This window comes from Polyodon spathula, chromosome 1 (assembly GCF_017654505.1).
Source record: "Polyodon spathula isolate WHYD16114869_AA chromosome 1, ASM1765450v1, whole genome shotgun sequence".
Classification (NCBI taxonomy): Eukaryota; Metazoa; Chordata; class Actinopteri; order Acipenseriformes; family Polyodontidae; genus Polyodon; species Polyodon spathula.
Window position 1 is genome coordinate 109,784,515 of NC_054534.1, and position 19,363 is coordinate 109,803,877.

Consider the following 19,363-nt stretch of genomic DNA (forward strand, 5'->3'; position numbering starts at 1 on the left):
AACTTCGTGCTTACATTTTTTCTTAAATGACTGATTCATCAAAGTTTTATTTAGAAAAACTGTCATTCAGAGAGTCTTTTCCATTTGATTTTCCACCTGTTTTATACACAAGTTAACGATGCTTTACGTGTGGACCACCTTAAAAGCAACCAAATGTGAATGAAAGTTGCCCAAGTTGGTGACAGGCTACATGAGGCACACAGATCTAGAAGAGGAGGGTGAAAGAGCAGGCTACATGAGGCACACAGATCTAGAAGAGGAGGGTGAAAGAGCAGGCTACATGAGGCACACAGATCTAGAAGAGGAGGGTGAAAGAGCAGGCTACATGAGGCACACAGATCTAGAAGAGGAGGGTGAAAGAGCAGGCTACATGAGGCACACAGATCTAGAAGAGGAGGGTGAAAGAGCAGGCTACATGAGGCACACAGATCTAGAAGTGGCGTGTGAAAGAGCAGGCTACATGAGGCACACAGATCTAGAAGTGGCGTGTGAAAGCCACAACAAGACAAAATTGCACGGACGAGGGTCTCCAAACCCGGTCCTGGAGAGCTACTGTGGCTGCTGTTTTCATTTCAACCAATCTCTCAGTTACTTAATCGAACCAATGATTGGCTTAATTAGTCAAGATGAGCAGGTGTTCCAGATCTGATGTAAAGACACCTAGAAAACCTGCTAGAAAACCACGATTCTAAATCATTCTCATATATTAGCAGTTATTTCTGAGTAGATAAATAAGTTATATTGGTTCAACAAAACACTCACAACTCAGTAATGAACCTTTCACCATCTTCATTTAAGACGTATAAAGAGTCTGTATACACACGGCAAACATATGAAAAAGCATTTTATTTTAAAATAAAGTCAAACCTTGTAAATTCTGTGTGAAGGGGACTCTGATAATGTCCTGGAAAAAACACGAGACTTGTCAGGTATGTCGAAGCAGTAAAAAATAAATCTACAAAAAACACAATACAATGCTATCTAACCAACGTGTGGGGCTGCACAACTCAGGTGTGGTAAGATGGCCGACGAATGGCTTCAGTGCAGCGCCGGCTGAGTGCTGTCCGGTGTTTAAGGATCAGTAGGTATGACATAACCGCATAACAGTCTCGTGTTTTGATTGGTCCTTGTCTGTCACGGGAATATGACGTCAACATGAGTGGGAAAGCATGAAGGCATTGTGATTGGGGAGGGAGAGAGAGAGAGAGATCTGCTTTCCAGAACCTTTCAATTAAAATATAATGTGGTATTTTGCTGTACTAATATAACAAACTATGGGTGACTATTACTTGATATAAATGATCATGTTCTGCACGAATGTAAGAATTGGCTTTCTGTGGTGATTTGCTTTTTTCTTTCAAATAGCATCTATACCTATAATCATTTATTTAAATTGCAATTATATATCCTGCCCACTATTACAGTTTTGTTACAGGATTCATTAGTTTATCTGTAATGTAATCACAGTTTTACATGTAAACTGCTTTGCTTTTATAATGTCCCGAATTCTGGGTCGTTCTGATTTTCAGATAGCGTCCCGAATTCTGGGCTGATTTGATGTTTAGATAATGTCCTAAATTTTGGGCCATTCTGATTTTAAGCCCAGTTTTGGGGGATTTTCTGCTCAGCTGACAGCCGAGTTTCTAAGTCATGCATGCTTAGTTTTCCATAAAGCAATACACAAGAACTAGATCGTAAATTCATTTAAGAGTTACTCTTAGTACATGACTCAAAGGTAATGTATTTTTTACTCTCCACAGATAACATTGTTTTTTATGAAGAAACAGAAATAAAATGTAAATGTTAAAATTTTTTATTTCTTATTCCAATGAAGAAACTACATTGCACTGAAATAGTTACATGCAAATTAATCAAAGCAGCCGTTTTCCTTTACTAAAGGCTGATATTAACTGTGAGTAGTAGTTTATTTTTTTTTTTTACGAAAGTGAATTGCATCTTTTCTATTACCATTTCTCATTATCTGCATCTCCCCCAAACAAACCATTTCTCATAATCATCTTCCCAAATTCTACTGGTCTTTTCCCTGCACCCCTTTATATGCTCTCACTTCCCACAACCCCCAACCCCCAAAACCTGCACTCCAATTCCCCTCCACACACAACTACACACCACCATGCAACCCCTGCACGATCAACACCACCATGCAACCCCTACACACCACACACCACCATGTAACCCCTGCACGTTAACACCACCATGCAACCCCTGCACACACACCACCATGCAAGACCTGCACGCACACACCCGCTGCATGCAACCCCCCACACACCACCATGCAACTCCTGCACACACACACCACCATGCAACCCCTGCACGCACACACCACCATGCAACACCTGCACGCACACACCACCATGCAACCCCTGCATGCACACCCACCACACAACCCCTGCACCATACACCCACCATGCAACCACTGCATACACCCACCATGCAACCCCTGCACGCACACACCACCATGCAACCCCTGCACGCACACACCACCATGCAACCCCTGCATGCACACCCACCACACAACCCCTACACGCATACACCCCCTGCACGCATACACCCACCATGCAACCCCTGCACACACACACCACCATGCAACCCCTGCACGCACACACCACCATGCAACCCCTGCACCATACAACCCCTGCACCCCTGCATGCACACACCACCATGCAACCCCTGCACACACACACCACCATGCAACCCCTGCACGCACACACCCACCATGCAACCCCTGCATGCACCACCATGCAACCCCTGCACACACACACCACCATGCAACCCCTGCACGCACACACCACCATGCAACCCCTGCACACACACACCACCATGCAACCCCTGCACACACACACCCACCATGCAACCCCTGCACACACACACCCACCATGCACAACCACCACAATGCGTATGACCTGCACCACACCACATGCAACCCTGCACCCACCGCATCCGGCGTGCACACAACCAACCTGCACGCATACACCCCATGCAAGCATACACCCCCCTGCACGCATACACCACACATGCAGCCCTGCCGTGGCATGCACGCCCTGCTGCACGCATACACCACCATGCAACCCCTGCACACACACACCCCCATGCAAGACCTGCACGTACACCCACCATACACCCCCTACACGCATACACCCCCTGCACGCATACACCCACCATGCAACCCCTGCACACACACACTACCATGCAACTCCTGCACGCACACACCACCATGCAACCCCTGAAGATTATTGCACGGCATGGTGGTGACTTAGCCTGTGAGTAGTTGCCTCTGCTGTAGCAGTGCACCCTCATGTACTGGTTTGGCTGCACATGAACTAGTATGGAGTGTGAGTCATGGGCCGTTTTCATGGCTCCTGCACTTACAGAGTTTTCTCCAGGTGGATGGTATGGTTCCTCCCTGACAGTGGCATGGACAGCTGGAGCCAGAGTGGAAACTCACTCTATAGCACAGGGGAAACAAAGATTGAATCAACATCAAAGAACAAGAACCTCTGGGGCTGCTACAGCCTTCAAAATGAAACTTCACAAGGCGAGGAAGGGTTTAATTATTAACTGCAGGGGGCTTAGCTTTATATTCAAATCACCTGCCATGGCAATTAAACATTGTCCAACCTTTTTAAGGAAAAAAGAGCCATTCCGATTATCAGATAGGGTTAACATGCGACTCCATGTACACTAGTACAGTTAGGAACATGGCATTTGGAAAAAAGTGACATGAAGGGCACTCATACAGTAAAATCTAATACTAGTACAATCTTCTGTTAACCTGGTCAGTCCTCAGCTCTCACTCACCTCTGCGCTCTGCCCACTGGACTGCAGCACTGATATTTCCACCGTCTGGGATTCTATAGAGCGCCCCCTTCTGCTCAGCCTGCAGCAGTGCACTGCAAGTTTAGGAAGGAAGCGCTGTTAGAGTAAAATCCTTACATAAGAAAGTTTACAAACGAGAGGAGGCCATTCGGCCCATCTTGCTCGTTTGGTTGTTAGTAGCTTATTGTTACCAGAATCTCATCAAGCAGCTTCTTGAAGGATCCCAGGGTGTCAGCTTCAACAACATTACTGGGGAGTTGATTCCAGACCCTCACGATTCTCTGTGTAAAAAAGTGCCTCCTATTTTCTGTTCTGAATACCTCTTGAATAATTTCCATTTGTGACCCTTGGTCATTGTTTCTTTTTTCAGGTCTTTACAGATCAGGGCCCAGATATTCGAAGCAATGCGCAATCCCCTGGAAAAATGAGTGTCTCGCACAAATTAGTGCTTTTATAGAAATTTATTTTTTCCAACATGGCAGAAAGCAGTTGCGTGAAGTTGGAAAATAGCAGTTTTTTGCTCAATTCGCAAATGTGTTTGTGCCTCACAAAACCACCTGAGCATTCAATACCAATACAGCAGAAATGCACAAGAGCTGCAGTGAATGAATAGAACTGGAATACAACACAACAATGCACTGTTAACAATACCCTGCCAAGCAGCTATCATAGGTGTACAGTACATAGCAATATTCCTCAGATGAGTCTACACTCAAATGTAACCTGCACATGGAATGCAGAATCAAAGCTCAACACATATCGGTAGCACTGGCACCCCCGAAGCTGCATGCCCACCCCCACAAATATATACATAAGCTACTAAATGGAGAAATGAAACAAATGACCACAGGATAGTGTCGGCTATTCAACATATAACGTGCATAAAATATATATGAACGTGGAGATATGCTGGACATGGACTAGGCAATTTCAAATATGGAATGAACTTTGATGTAAAAATGAAATGTTAGAGGCTTTTTGGAAGGAGGGATAAAGAGGGATTTTCCTTGTACGACTAGTAGATGGCTTTCTTGTTCCATGAAATAGGTCAGTCTACACATGTTTTTAATTAAGTACTTAATAAAATGGGAATTTCTAAGAAAATATATAATGAATGATTTACCACTTGTATATCTTATCTTTAGAAAGCATGACATTGATAAAAAGCACCATTTCGGCTAAAAAGTGAACATTAATCTACAAATTTATGTTCCAACAAAATAAGATAAGAAAGGGATACTTTACCACAATAAATTCATATTAATCCTTGAACAACCAAAGTCTTAAGAAAAAACCTGTCTCAGCTTGATTTTGTATGAACAAAAAACAGGGTCAAGCCTAGTTCAGTCATTATAAAAATATAAGAATCGAATGCAGTTATATTAGTTGGTATTTGGATTTAAATCTTAGAGGGAATCACCAAAGAAATAAAGTGATATTATAAATTCTAGGAGCAACTGTTAAACTGAAGTAAATGAATTGAAAGATTATCTTATAATGAAACAGGTTCAGTGCTAATTGATACTGTTTATAGTTCATAAGAGTTAAAGAACAGTAATTAGACACAAAGGTATTATGAATTAATAAATTCAATGATTAACCCCTTTTTAGACAGCATGATATTTGAAACTAAAAATTATTATTTGATTTCATAAGATTAATAATATGTTTTAAGTATTTGCTATAATAGAAAACATATTATTTAAAACTGACAAGTATTATTGCTTGTTCATGACTTTACCGTATTGATAAGAAGATTGAAAGCTGGAGCAGTATTCGATTTAATTGAATGGGAAAATGAGACAGTTTTCTTTCTCCTTCTATTGAACAACAAGACCTCTAGACATTATGATATCCATTGAATTATAGAATATAAAAGGCGTTGTGTTGTGTTTTTGTGTTAAGTTTGTAATGATATACTATAATGTACCTTGTTGTTAATCCACTATACTATTGTCTAATGATGGTAGATGGAGTCCTTATAATGTGGTTCTTTGAAACTGCTGCATTGAAAAAGGGGGCCTCTCTCCTTATCCAAAAAGGAGGAATGTCCTTGGGTTCCACTTCAGCAAAGCTGCAAGTCTTATAGATTTGGGAATTTAAGGTTTATGGAGTTAGTGGTTTAGCACAGATAAGAATATATCTTGAAATAATATGCAAAAATTATGGCTTAACAGACATTCATAGGTCAGAAATCTAAAAAGTGTTTGCACAGACTCTGGCTTTGGAAAAAGCAAGAAACTGTGGAAAACTGCTTGGAATAGCACATTCAAAAGTCATGGAACAGGTCAGAGCCTGGTTAGTACAATTTTTAAGGGATAAATAATTCTAATGAAAGCTATTACCACTTAAACTTAGTGAAACTAATTGACTTAAACAATCTTTTGTCAAATATTCTGTTAGACATCGGTATATGGAATTAAAACTGACTCATTAATAAAATGATGAAACAATATGAGGTTAAAAGAAACACATACCTTTAATTTAGTAAAATATAATCAATTAGAAGATGATGTCACATATTAAGAACATCTCTCATATATAACACATATAAAAATAGTGTTTTGCATGCACATATAACAGTAGTGTTTTTATATTATATTATAAACCAAGATCCTGGGAACATTGGTTCACTTAACTTTTCAGATAAAGGAGGGGCTCGGAGGAAAGCAAGGAATGAGATCATAAGAGTTGAAACAAATGTGAAGTTTTGAATTTATTTGAGTACATGACACCTATTAATTCTGAAAAGTTAGTCCAGATCTTTTGAAAAACTATTATTTGTAAAATGGATAAGAACTGTCTCACTGATTAATGACTGGATTTAATTGAGGCGTCCCATGTATTCCAATGGGACGAGAAACCTGTATAACTCCTGGGTAAATTACAATAGACCACCACACTTATCACAGACAGGGTGAGGTGGGCCATCTTCTGCAAACCAAAACACAACTGAGCTGAATGAACTCAGTTTAATTTGTCTGGTGAAGACAGTCCTATCCTTTAACGATTTATATTCAAGGGTAAGCATTAATCAATTATTAGTTAATCTCACATGTATTGCATGTATTGCTATAAGGGACTCACGCTCTGTTTTAGAAATTAGAGAGTGATTTTTTGAATGTGCTGAAATAGACCATTGGGTACTTTACAGTGGCTTGAGAAAGTATTGACCACCCTTGGAATTTTTCCTATTTTGTTGCCTTACAACCTGGAATTAAAATTGATTTTTATTTGGATTTCATGTAATAGACATACACAAAATAGTCCAAATTGGTGAAGTGAAATGAAAAAAATAACTTGTTTCAAAAAATTCTAAAAAATAAATAACTGAAAAGTGGTGTGTGCATATGTATTCACCCCCTTTGCTATTAAGCCTCTAAATAAGATCTGGTGCAACCAGTTACCTTCAGAAGTCACATAATTAGTAAAATAAAGTCCACCTGTGTGCAATCTAAGTGTCACATGATCTGTCACATGATCTCAGTATATATACACCTGTTCTGAAAGGCCCCAGAGTCTGCAACACCACTAAGCAAGGGGCACCACCAAGCAAGCGGCACCATGAAGACCAAGGAGCTCTCCAAACAGGTCAGAGACAAAGTTGTGGAGAAGTACAGATCAGGGTTGGGTTATAAAAAAATATCCGAAACTTTGAACATCCCACGGAGCACCGTTAAAGCCATTATTAAAAAATGGAAAGAATATGGCACCACAACAAACCTGACAAGAGAGGGCCGCCCACCAAAACTCACGGACCAGGCAAGGAGGGCATTAATCAAAGAGGCAACAAAGAGACCAAAGATAACCCTGAAGGAGCTGCAAAGCTCCACAGCGGAGACTGGAGTATCTGTCCATAGGACCACTTTAAGCCGTACACTCCAGAGCTGGGCTTTATGGAAGAGTGGCCAGAAAAAAGCCATTGCTTAAAGAAAAAAATAAGCAAACACGTTTGGTGTTCGCCAAAAGGCATGTGGGAGACTCCCCAAACATATGGAAGAAGGTACTCTGGTCAGATGAGACTAAAATTGAGCTTTTTGGCCATCAAGGAAAACGCTATGTCTGGCGCAAACCCAACACCTCTCATCACCCCGAGAACACCATCCCCACAGTGAAGCATGGTGGTGGCAGCATCACGCTGTGGGGATGTTTTTCATCGGCAGGGACTGGGAAACTGGTCAGAATTGAAGGAATGATGGATGGCGTTAAATACAGGGAAATTCTTGAGGGAAACCTGTTTCAGTCTTCCAGAGATTTGAAACTGACTGGGACGGAGGTTCACCTTCCAGCAGGACAACGACCCTAAGCATACTGCTAAAGTAACACTCGAGTGGTTTAAGGGGAAACATTTAAATGTCTTGGAATGGCCTAGTCAAAGCCCAGACCTCAATCCAATTGAGAACCTGTGGTATGACTTAAAGATTGCTGTACACCAGCGGAACCCATCCAACTTGAAGGAGCTGGAGCAGTTTTGCCTTGAAGAATGGACAAAAATCCCAGTGGCTAGATGTGCCAAGCTTATAGATACATACCCCAGGAGACTTGCAGCTGTAATTGCTGCAAAAGGTGGCTCTACAAAGTATTGACTTTGGGGGGGGTGAATACTTATGCACGCTCAAGTTTTCTGTTTGTCTTATTTCTTGTTTGTTTCACAATAAAAAATATTTTGCATCTTCAAAGTGGTAGGCATGTTGTGTAAATCAATGATACAAACCCCCCAAAAAATCAATTTTAATTCCAGGTTGTAAGGCAACAAAACAGGAAAAATGCCAAGGGGGGGGTCAATACTTTCACAAGCCACTGTAAGTGACATGTTCTTGGCCTGCTTGTCGGCCTTGAATACAAACATATATACATGTATTAAAGTGTTAACGTTGATATCTGTTAAGACTCTGGACTGCCCAGCGTGTCTGTCAGCTGGGGATACGAAGTAGCCTGTAACTACTCTATCCAATATTTAACCGTTAATAAACCGAAGGAGTACTGATCATACTCCGATTCGTAAAAAACTTTAAATACATGAGTCTGTCAATTTCTTGGGTGCTATATTAGTCATATGGATATATTGCGGGTCCAGTGCGGAACAATACCCCACTAGGAGTAGTATCGACTCTGTCCTCCTAACGTCTCCCCTGAGATAAGAGTATATGCTGAGCGAAATGGAAATGGAGTACGTAAAGAAATCTGAACCCACGGATTTTGTGACACTACCACACCTGTATGGCATAGTCAATAGCATGGAATGCAGATCGTGGGTGTCAAAGTATGCTTCTGGTATCAATGAGAAATAAATAACAATCAAAACATTTTAAAAAGTCAGCTGTGTCCTTATAGCTGAGTGTGGAATTACCGGGTGAGTGGCATGAGAAGGAAAGGGAGCCTTTGGAGATTGCAACTACAGGGATGTTTCACAGATTGAGCCCTTGGGCACTGCGGCCCTGTTGCTGAGGATAGGGCACTCAGCTAAACGCATGGAATGGAAACATTCTGTGCATTGCAAGCCTGTCACGCTTATTGCAAAACTTCACCATTGTCATTCAAATTTGGCATTCGGAGCAATTTGGATATTTCTGTGCTTAAGCATATGAAATTTGCACACATGCATACATTTGTATCTAATGTTTAATATCTCTTGTTTTCTCTTACAGTATCATCCTTTTTCTTTCTTTGTCAGTATTGGCTGTGATCCCGCTTATCAAACCGCTATTGCTCCCTGTCTGGACCGACTTCATTTTTGTAATGTGTTTTTTTGTAAGAACTGTGATTCGCCCTGGATAAGGGTGTCTGTTATAAGAAAATACATGCATACATTAACAACAACAAAAATTAATAACATTAATAATCCAGCTGGAATCACCTACTTTGTATAACATTTATACACACACACACACACACACATATATATATATATATATAACTTGCTTAACAAACCTGGGGGGCAAATCATTCAACTTCAATAAAACAGTCTGAACAACCTAGCCTACTGCTGTATAAGCAGTGTCTTTGATATTGAAATCTATCTGAATGCAAGGTAAGGAGGTGCAAACTGTTTCTTGATCGATCTAGGGTTGATACACTGCTGTATGGGTCTATTAAAGTAAAGCTTCCCTGCATTATACAGGTAGTGGTTTTGTATCTGCCAGCTCAGTCTATGTTATATACCGAAGCATGTACTATGATACTGCACTATACTCTTGATTCTGTTTTGGGAGTTATTCTTTGAGCACCAAGAAAGCGTGCTTGGGAAGTGATTAGTCTGAAAGAACGATTATGATCGCAGCTTCCCTGATTATTTTTTAAACATGTATTAACACTAGTGATGCTGCTATCACAATCGTTCTCTTGAATATAGTCATTATATAGACGTGGACGGAACCCAGTATGATTGCTAGGTGTTTTTCATTGATGTACCTCGGAAAGCGCCTGCATTTCACTTCAGTGATTGGGTAAGTGAGCGCTGGAGTGATGTGCGCGGAGTTAAGGCTTGCTTTTTGAAAGCGTTATTTTATGCCTCACAACACTGGTTTTGTGTTTGTGCATAGTTTCGAATATGGCAGGATCTCACAAACTGTTGACCACTCTCGCCAAATTGCGTTACGCATGCATTATATTTGTTCGCGCAAAAAGACGTTTCGAATATGGCACATGTGTGCATTCCCACATAAAGGCCATTTACGACACACGTAACCCTCTGTGCGGTGTGCAAACCTTTCAAATGTCTGGGCCGACTTCTCAGGCAGATTTCTAATGGGCTGCCTGACAAACCAAACTTCTCTTTGTAGCGAAATGTTTTAAATATACCAGCCCCTAACTATGGCCCCCGAGGCAAGAACTATAGTTACCGACATGGGACTATAATGCACAAAGTCCGTATTTGTTTCATTATTCAGTCAAGAAAATAAGTGAGGTCAGGTTGTAAATATAATTCTGTACATTTTGTTTAAATATAGCATAAATATTAAATTTAAATAAAAATTTAAATTTAACAATGTCATATAATTTAAGAGAAAAGGTTATATATATATAGTATGATATATATATTATATATCTATTTATATATATATATATATATATATATATATATATATATATATATAAAATATTGCCCACTTCCCTCCTCCCGATAATCACCTGGATATATATATAAAAATTATTTGGCCATATAATTTCAACAAACGTTGTTTCACATGTTCAACCCCAGTGACCGCCTCGATCCGTGGTGTTGGATAGTCGGTTGGATAATTGTAATTGATAACTGGGTTAATTTGTCATCATCAGGGGATAATGTCACATCCCCTGACACATGCCATACACCCGAAAAATACATGCTAAAGTTTCTGGGTAGTTGCAAGCATAGTGCAGGGAAGTTAAACGACAGTTTAGGGGACTGTGTACTGTATGTGGGCTTTTTATGTACGGGTAATGATATTAAGGTTGTTGCAACAAATGTTAACCTATAGGTGGGGTTCAAGGGGCGGAGCTAGGCACCAACAACCTATCATCTCCTGCCATCAATTAAATCTACCTTATTTAAACATTAGTCACCTCTACCTAGCTGTCTTGTGTTTTTCATTTGGCATTAACCTAAGCGATTTCAAGACCCATCAACTTTCGTATACCTCAATAATGGAATACTTACAGCAGTCGTCATCGGATTCAGAGGATTCCCTGGATTTTCTGTCATTACCAGATCATTCTCCTCCAGCTTCAATCCAGGGTCCATCCAGTCTCCGTTCTTTCTCCCCTTCTGGTATTTCAGTTACATCTGATCAGGCTCCCGATCAGGCTCTCGTCCAGGTTCCAGTTCAAACGTTGCCTACCGTTCCTGCCACTCAAACATCGAATCTGCGCCGATCCAAGCGACTTCGGCCTCAGGACGCCCCTCCGGATCGATTGTTTTGGAAGGACTGGCCCATGAATAAATTGATAAAAACCCTCCTTAAAAACGGTAATGCGATTCCAGTAGGGAGTGATAGTCTCTTTTTATTCTCTATTGCAATTTAGTCTCAGCAGAACCAGTCTTTCCTCCGAAAAAACATAATCAGCAGCGCCCAGCCATTCAGCGTCCTAAAACAGACAGCAGGCAGTCTATTCCAGATCAAATCACCCGCACAACTAGCACCGCTAACCAGCAGCCAGCCACTGAAATCCAACATTCGCAAATATTTAACGAGATAAAATCATTTATGCAGCCTTTTGCTGATACTCTATCTTCGGTCAGTTCTCAACTGTTGGATCTAGAAAAAAGGGTGTCTAATATGGAACAGGGAAAACAATCTACAGCGCTGTCATTAATTCCAGCATCAAATACTGCAGCGACACCTACAGCTTCTTCCGGTCCAGCCCTAATTTCAGCCAGCGAAGCAGATCCTCCAGTATACAACCTCGCTACTGCCTGTACATGCGGATCCTCCTCTCCAACTGCAGCTAGACGAAGCACTATATCTCCACAAATCAGACGTAACATTCTCGAAGGTATGGACATCAATCTTGTTTCACTATTAATGACGACTTCGGAGTTCTTGGACCATAGAGTAGTGGATTGCGGAGATTTGGCAGTAACTCTAAAATCCAGAGATCCCAGACTGCTTAAAAATCTTGCATTAGGGGAATTTGTCCTTGCTTTCTCCATATTCAGAGATGTGTTATGCTCGGTATATCCTAACCGCAGAGCTGAATTGGACTCCTACGAATACTACATCGTGGAGCTGTCTGTCAGATTCGGAGGGACTATGTTTTTTGAGTATCATAAAGCATTCTCTGCAAAAGCAGCAGCGATATTGGCAGCAGATAATCACATCATCAGTTGGGCACAACCTGACCCAGATCTATTTAACAGAATTCTTGTTTGTCTAAGAGCTAACGCATGTGGGGTCTGCGCTTCAACAGCTCACTCAACATCCCTCTGCCCTAAAGCTGCAACTGCATCAACTTCTAAAGCACCCGGTTTCGCCGCTAATTCATACAGATCTTCAGCACCTAATCCTATACATTCTTCAGCTCCCCTCGATCAATCCACAAGGAAAGACACATACGGGCACAGTATTAGATTTTCAGGAGGAAGACAAATCTCCAGCAATTTTAATACTGGCTTCTGTTCGAATAGGCAATGCAATCTTACCCACATGTGCAGCAATCGCGGAGACGCTGACGCTGATACAATCTGCCCTTTAAAACACAAGCGACTTTCCCCGATGCTCACAGTCTCTACTCCTATAAACATCCCAGCATCATCAACTAAATTACGCAATCATCCCGACAGTAATTTAATCAATTACCTGATCGACGGGTTAAAAAATGGCTTTTCAACCGGTCTGACTCAAATTCCTTCTTCCTCGTTCAAAAGCAAAAATCTTTATTCAGCGACTCAAGAACCACAATTAGTGCAATCTCTCATCGAAAAAGAAATTATAAAAGGATTCATAGTCGGTCCATTTTTAGCTCCTCCTTTTCCAGTATATAGAATTAATCCTATCGGCATTGTCATGAGGAAAGTGTCAGGGGAAAAAAGCATCTCATTATTGATTTATCAGCACCACGGGGGTCAAGCAAAAGCAGCATTAACTCATTAATTCCCCAAGATCAATTTTCCCTGCATTACATCACTATTGCAGACGCAATACATTCAAATAAATTAGCAGGTCGTGGTTCCTGGATAGCAAAAGCAGATATATCAGACGCATTTAAAGCAATGCCAATCCTTCCTTCTCTCCGTCACCTGTTTGGTATATGCTGGGATGGGAAGTTTTATTTTTCCACCCAATTGACTCTCGGTTGCCGCAGCAGCCCGAAGATATTTGATACCCTGTTGGAAGCACTATGCTGGATTCTTCTTAATGTCTATCATGTCCCATTCTTGCTCCACTTGCTGGACGATTTTTTTAGTAATTTCTCCTCCTTCAGATGCACCAGCAGAAGCGATTTCCAATCTTAAAAGCTTATTTTCTGAAGTTGGCGTTCCGCTTTATTCTTTGGAATTCCTTGGAATCATTGTGGATACAGAAAAGTTTGAAGCTGGCCTGCCTGAGTCTAAACTTAACCATATTCGTTTGCTCATTGAGGATTTTCAGATCAGTAAAACAATTAAAAAACGGGCACTGCTTTCATTGCTGGGCTACTTTAACTTTGCAATATGCATCATTCCACAGGGGAGGACGTTTATAGCTCGACTGCTAGCGCTGGCAGCAACAGCAAAAAATCTGGACTCCTATATAGATATCTCCTCAGAAGCTAGGAAAGACATTCAAATGTGGTCTGCGCTTATTCAGCTCTGGAACGGTCTCTCTATGTTTTATGATGATTTCATTTCAGCTCCACACGATATGGCTTTATTTACTGATGCTTTACTGATTTTCAACTAAATCCAACTATTAATAAACTTCTTAACTCAGCTCAAGATTACATGGCTTGAGCACTTGTCCCATCTACCAGATCCTCGTACTCTACAGGTTGGGCATGTTATGTAACTTTTTGTTTACAAAGCAGGATTAATCCTACTCCATTCAACCAGGACTGGATCATGGCGTTCACAGTGCATGCAAAGGACTCTCTACATCTGGCACCAGCTACAATCAGACTATATTTGTCAGGAATTCAGCATCAATTTCGTTTGATGTCCATCAATTCCCCAACTCTATTATCAATTCCAGCAGTTCATCTCCTTTTACGAGGAATTTCTAAGTGCTCTCCGGCTCCTTTTTCTGCTTGCCTGCCTATTTCTATAGACATTCTCAGTAACTTGATTTCAATTCTGCGCCATGGCTGTTTTTCTCCATTTGATGATTTAACTATGGACGTCATATGTCTATCTGCATTTTTCGGGTTTTTGAGATGTTCTGAATATACAGTTCCTTCTATTGCCAGCTTTCCTACCCTCGGTATCCACTGCAGTGACCTCAAGCTCATCCCATATTCTCATTTCATCTTATTTCTTCGCATTTCAAAAACAGATCAACTGCGGCAAGGACAATGTATTCAGCTTTCTAAGATCAACTCTCCTCTGTGTCCCTTCACTTCCATGTTGAAGTACATTGCAGAACGCAAGGCCATTTCATCCTCCGACCCTTTGTTTATCAATTCAAGCCGGTCCATTGTATCAAGGCATTGGTTTTCAACACACCTTTCCACCGTGGTGTCCAGAGCAGGTCTTCCTTTGCAATTCTACACTCCTCATTCATTTAGAATAGGGGCAGCTACTTCAGCTGCAAAAGCCAACATTAACCAGCATTTAATTAAAAATATGGGGCGCTGGACTTCATCAGCAGTTGAAACTTATATTCGTTCTTCATCATCTGAAATATCCTCCGCACATCAGTCCATTGCTAGTATGTCCGGAGTGGGGACGACCTTTCTGCCTGAGCCACCAAAGATTTCCCCTAAGAAATAAAATTAAAAGAAAGGGTTTTTTTTTCTTTCCACTGTGCAGAGGGTCTTCACATAGTCATTAGGGTACAGTATACTAACCCCTTTGTCACGTTAAGTGTTTGTTTTCTTTCGTCTAAATGTTTTCTCTTTTCTTCTTTCTTATGCATTGGCGGTTCAATCTTTTTTTCTTCCTCACGTTGCGTCAGCGGGGAGCCAGGGGTCCATCTTTTGGGGGGTTAGTGATTTCACTTTCTCCAACCCTTTGTTACGCTCAGCATCATTTACCCCATAGAGGAGGGTTCTCCATGAGTCAGAGGGGACCCCCGGCCAAACCCTTCCATCTGCATGTATGTTTCTTTTGGGATTCTTCTTTCACGTCTGATGCCTCTATCTGAGGGTCCCCAAGCGGTGGCATCCATCGTGTTTGTTGGGTCTCCTCAAAGACGGTGGCCCCTCTCCTGTTTGTCGTGTCTCCTCAGCGACGGAACCCCCCTTCTATTATGTTGGGCTTTGAAGAGGCGGAACACCACGCATTATATGTTTTAACAAATACTAACTTTATGTTTTCTTTCCGGTTCGCGAGCCTCTTCGTATGTCGGGTAACCTCAGAGACGGTGCCCCTCTCATATGTCGGGTCACCTCAAAGACGGTGGCCCCCCTCCTGTTTATCGTGTCTATCGATCAAGTAAATGTTGGGCCTTGAAGGCAGAACCCCTCTCTCCATGTGTATATGTTTACTAACTCTGTCAAACACTATCAGGGACCATAGCTCCGCCCCGTAAATAGTGAACTGTTTATTTTTTAAAACGTGTAATTTTGCCGTGATTGTGTTGTACACACTGCTACTATAAGGGCTGAGTCTTTTGATGGTAACTTGATCGCAGCTACATGTAAATCACCGCTGTTACATTGTAATTATTGCTGTTATATCGAAATCATTTTAGTTGTATTGGCACAATTGCTGCTATAGAAATGATTGCTGTTATATCTAAATTATTGCTGCTACCTCTAAATTGTTAATTAGAAACAATCACTGTTAGATGAGCTCTCATTGTATATGAGACGTTTTCTTTAGAGCTCCTCGGAATATCGTTCCATCTTTTCTTAATCTCCTCCATTGTTCTTTTAATAATGCCTACACTCTAAGAAGTAAAGGCTCTCATTAGACCCTTGCTTTGCCACTATGGGGAGACCTTTCTAGGTGCTTCTAAGAACCTTTTTTACATGGATTCCATATTCTTTATTTGCAAATTGGAGTTTGCAAAACAATACGGTACCGGTATTATAAACTGTAATTTACAAACTATCTTAATCAGAAGGGTTAAAAAAATGAGCTCTTTGCAAAATGTTATTAAATGTTTCCTCGTTCTTGAAAACGATGTCTCCTCATTGCTGCAGACAAGTCTCCCACATCACCTTGCCTTTTATACAGCCTACTGTCTGACTGCACACACACACGTTATTATACATGACAATTTAATATATTTTGGGGACACGATATTTATCAGGTTGAGATGAATTGACACGTCTTCAGGTCACTATAATGCATAAACTGTCAGCATTAATATACCGAAAACATTTTATTCACCGATATGTAAATGTATACGTATCTATTTTTAAAAAGTACCTGCAGTAGGATCGTTGGGTCGAGGTTATAAACTGTCAAACCCGAGATGGAATTGTTTTCCTTTAACTCGCTGAAGCCCATATGTTATTTTTTATAATACGTGGATATTGGTCTCTGTAACAAAAACAAGACAATAAACTGATGTTGAGGTTCAAATTACAAGTGATTTTAATGTTTAATAATAACGTACAAGTCAGTATTAAAGAATCTTAAATATAGCCTAATTTATATTTTGATGATTCAGGAACGGTAAAATAAACTGGTAGATACTGAACTGCAAAAAAATACAATATTTTTAAGGAAAATGTGCTTCACTGTGCATCAGTGGGCTTTGTAAATCTTCACAGAGACAGATTTGTTTAAAGTGTTTAAAAAAACACGAATTGTTGGTATTGTCGAGTGATTGAAAAATAAAACAAACCACTGCATTTATTTATTGTACCCTTCGGGTAAATTATTAATTTTAAATATGATAACTTTCTTTCACAGGAATGACAATTATTTTTAAATAATTCAAGTAGGCGACTGAAGCAACATTAATAAATCTATCCAAGTATTTCAGAAAACACGCATAAATCTTATGAAACCCATGACAGCTACAATAGAATAGATAAAGGTAGCTTTTACTGGAAGATCATTAAATAATTGACAAGATTACGGCAATAGTGCACTGCCAGCATTAAATATGATCTGTACTGTAATTATTTTTAACATGATTTCAAGTACAACGAACTGTTTCAAATTGTTTAGTTTGGTTCATTTTATTTAGTAAATATTTTAATTCGGTTGTTTGCTTTTTTAAGAACAGTCTTCAAAGGAAAACTTTATGTTATTGAATTAAGCAAAACACACATTTATAATATAGGAGCCGTCATTTTGAACACTACAGTATGTTGAACTGTGTCACTAAACATGCTGTAAGCTTGCTTATTTAAAGTATTAAAATAGCTGTCATGAACATTCTAATAGGTCTTTGTGTAAAACACGTGTGCAATTTATATCTATACTGCAGCACCCAGCACACTATCCATAGAGTTAATTCATACTGCAGCACCCAGCACACTATCCATAGAGTTAATTCATACTGCAGCACCCAGCACACTATCCATAGAGTTAATTCATACTGCAGCACCCAGCACACTATCCATAGAGTTAATTCATACTGCAGCACCCAGCACACTATCCATAGAGTTAATTCATACTGCAGCACCCAGCACACTATCCATAGAGTTAATTCATACTGCAGCACCCAGCACACTATCCATAGAGTTAATTCATACTGCAGCACCCAGCATACTATCCATAGAGTTAATTCATACTGCAGCACCCAGCATACTATCCATAGAGTTAATTCATACTGCAGCACCCAGCACACTATCCATAGAGTTAATTCATACTGCAGCACCCAGCACACTATCCATAGAGTTAATTCATACTGCAGCACCCAGCATACTATCCATAGAGTTAATTCATACTGCAGCACCCAGCACACTATCCATAGAGTTAATTCATACTGCAGCACCCAGCACACTATCCATAGAGTTAATTCATACTGCAGCACCCAGCACACTATCCATAGAGTTAATTCATACTGCAGCACCCAGCACACTATCCATAGAGTTAATTCATACTGCAGCACCCAGCACACTATCCATAGAGTTAATTCATACTGCAGCACCCAGCACACTATCCATAGAGTTAATTCATACTGCAGCACCCAGCACACTATCCATAGAGTTAATTCATACTGCAGCACCCAGCACACTATCCATAGAGTTAATTCATACTGCAGCACCCAGCACACTATCCATAGAGTTAATTCATACTGCAGCACCCAGCACACTATCCATAGAGTTAATTCATACTGCAGCACCCAGCACACTATCCATAGAGTTAATTCTGTTATTGTAAACAGATGGTCATTTCTGCAGATATGTTCTACTATATTCCGGGTACCAGCGGGGTTGTTTCTTTGAATGGGAAGCTAAATACATATAATAATATAATAATAATAATAATAATAATAATAATAATAATAATAATAATAACGTAGGAAGGACAATCTAACTAACGAGTAAACACTAAAATTCTTAAAACATATCGTTCATAAAAGAAAAAGATCGTCTTCAAAAGAGAAAGAAGCTTTCTTCTTCTTTCTTCTTCTTCTTCTTCTTCGTAGTGGTGGTGGTGGAGGTGGTGGTAATCATCGTCATTGATTTAATTCAAATTAATTGCAAATAATTACGATATAAGAAATGAATAATTAACATTATCAGCCCACCTGTGTGGCAGAGAATCACAGCGGAAAGAAGAGCCATCAGTCTGGACACAGTTCCCATTTTCAGTCTGAGCTTGTCTCACACCTGTTTGGCAACAGCATTTATTTAAACCGATTTTTTTTTTTTTTTTTCAATATGCAAAGCACTTCTTAGGAACTAGACTGTCCCCGCCTCCTAATCGTCAGTGTGTGTGTGTGTGTGTGTGTGTGTGTGGTGTGTGCATAGTGTGCGTATTTAAATTCAACTGTACTGTTGA

At 40.3% G+C, this 19,363-nt stretch overlaps 1 protein-coding gene across 1 annotated transcript in view; it reads right to left on the minus strand.

Moving 5' to 3' along the window:
* LOC121328977 (snake venom metalloproteinase hemorrhagic factor 2-like) overlaps positions 1 to 19,363 on the minus strand; it is a 63,883-nt gene that overhangs the window by 35,377 nt on the left and 9,143 nt on the right. Inside the window, exons 2-3 of the mRNA XM_041274173.1 lie at positions 3,820 to 3,911; positions 3,391 to 3,467 (exon numbers count right to left, since the gene is read on the minus strand). Of these exons, the coding sequence (XP_041130107.1) occupies positions 3,391 to 3,467; positions 3,820 to 3,911 (169 nt within the window). The remainder of the gene's footprint in view (positions 1 to 3,390; positions 3,468 to 3,819; positions 3,912 to 19,363) is intronic.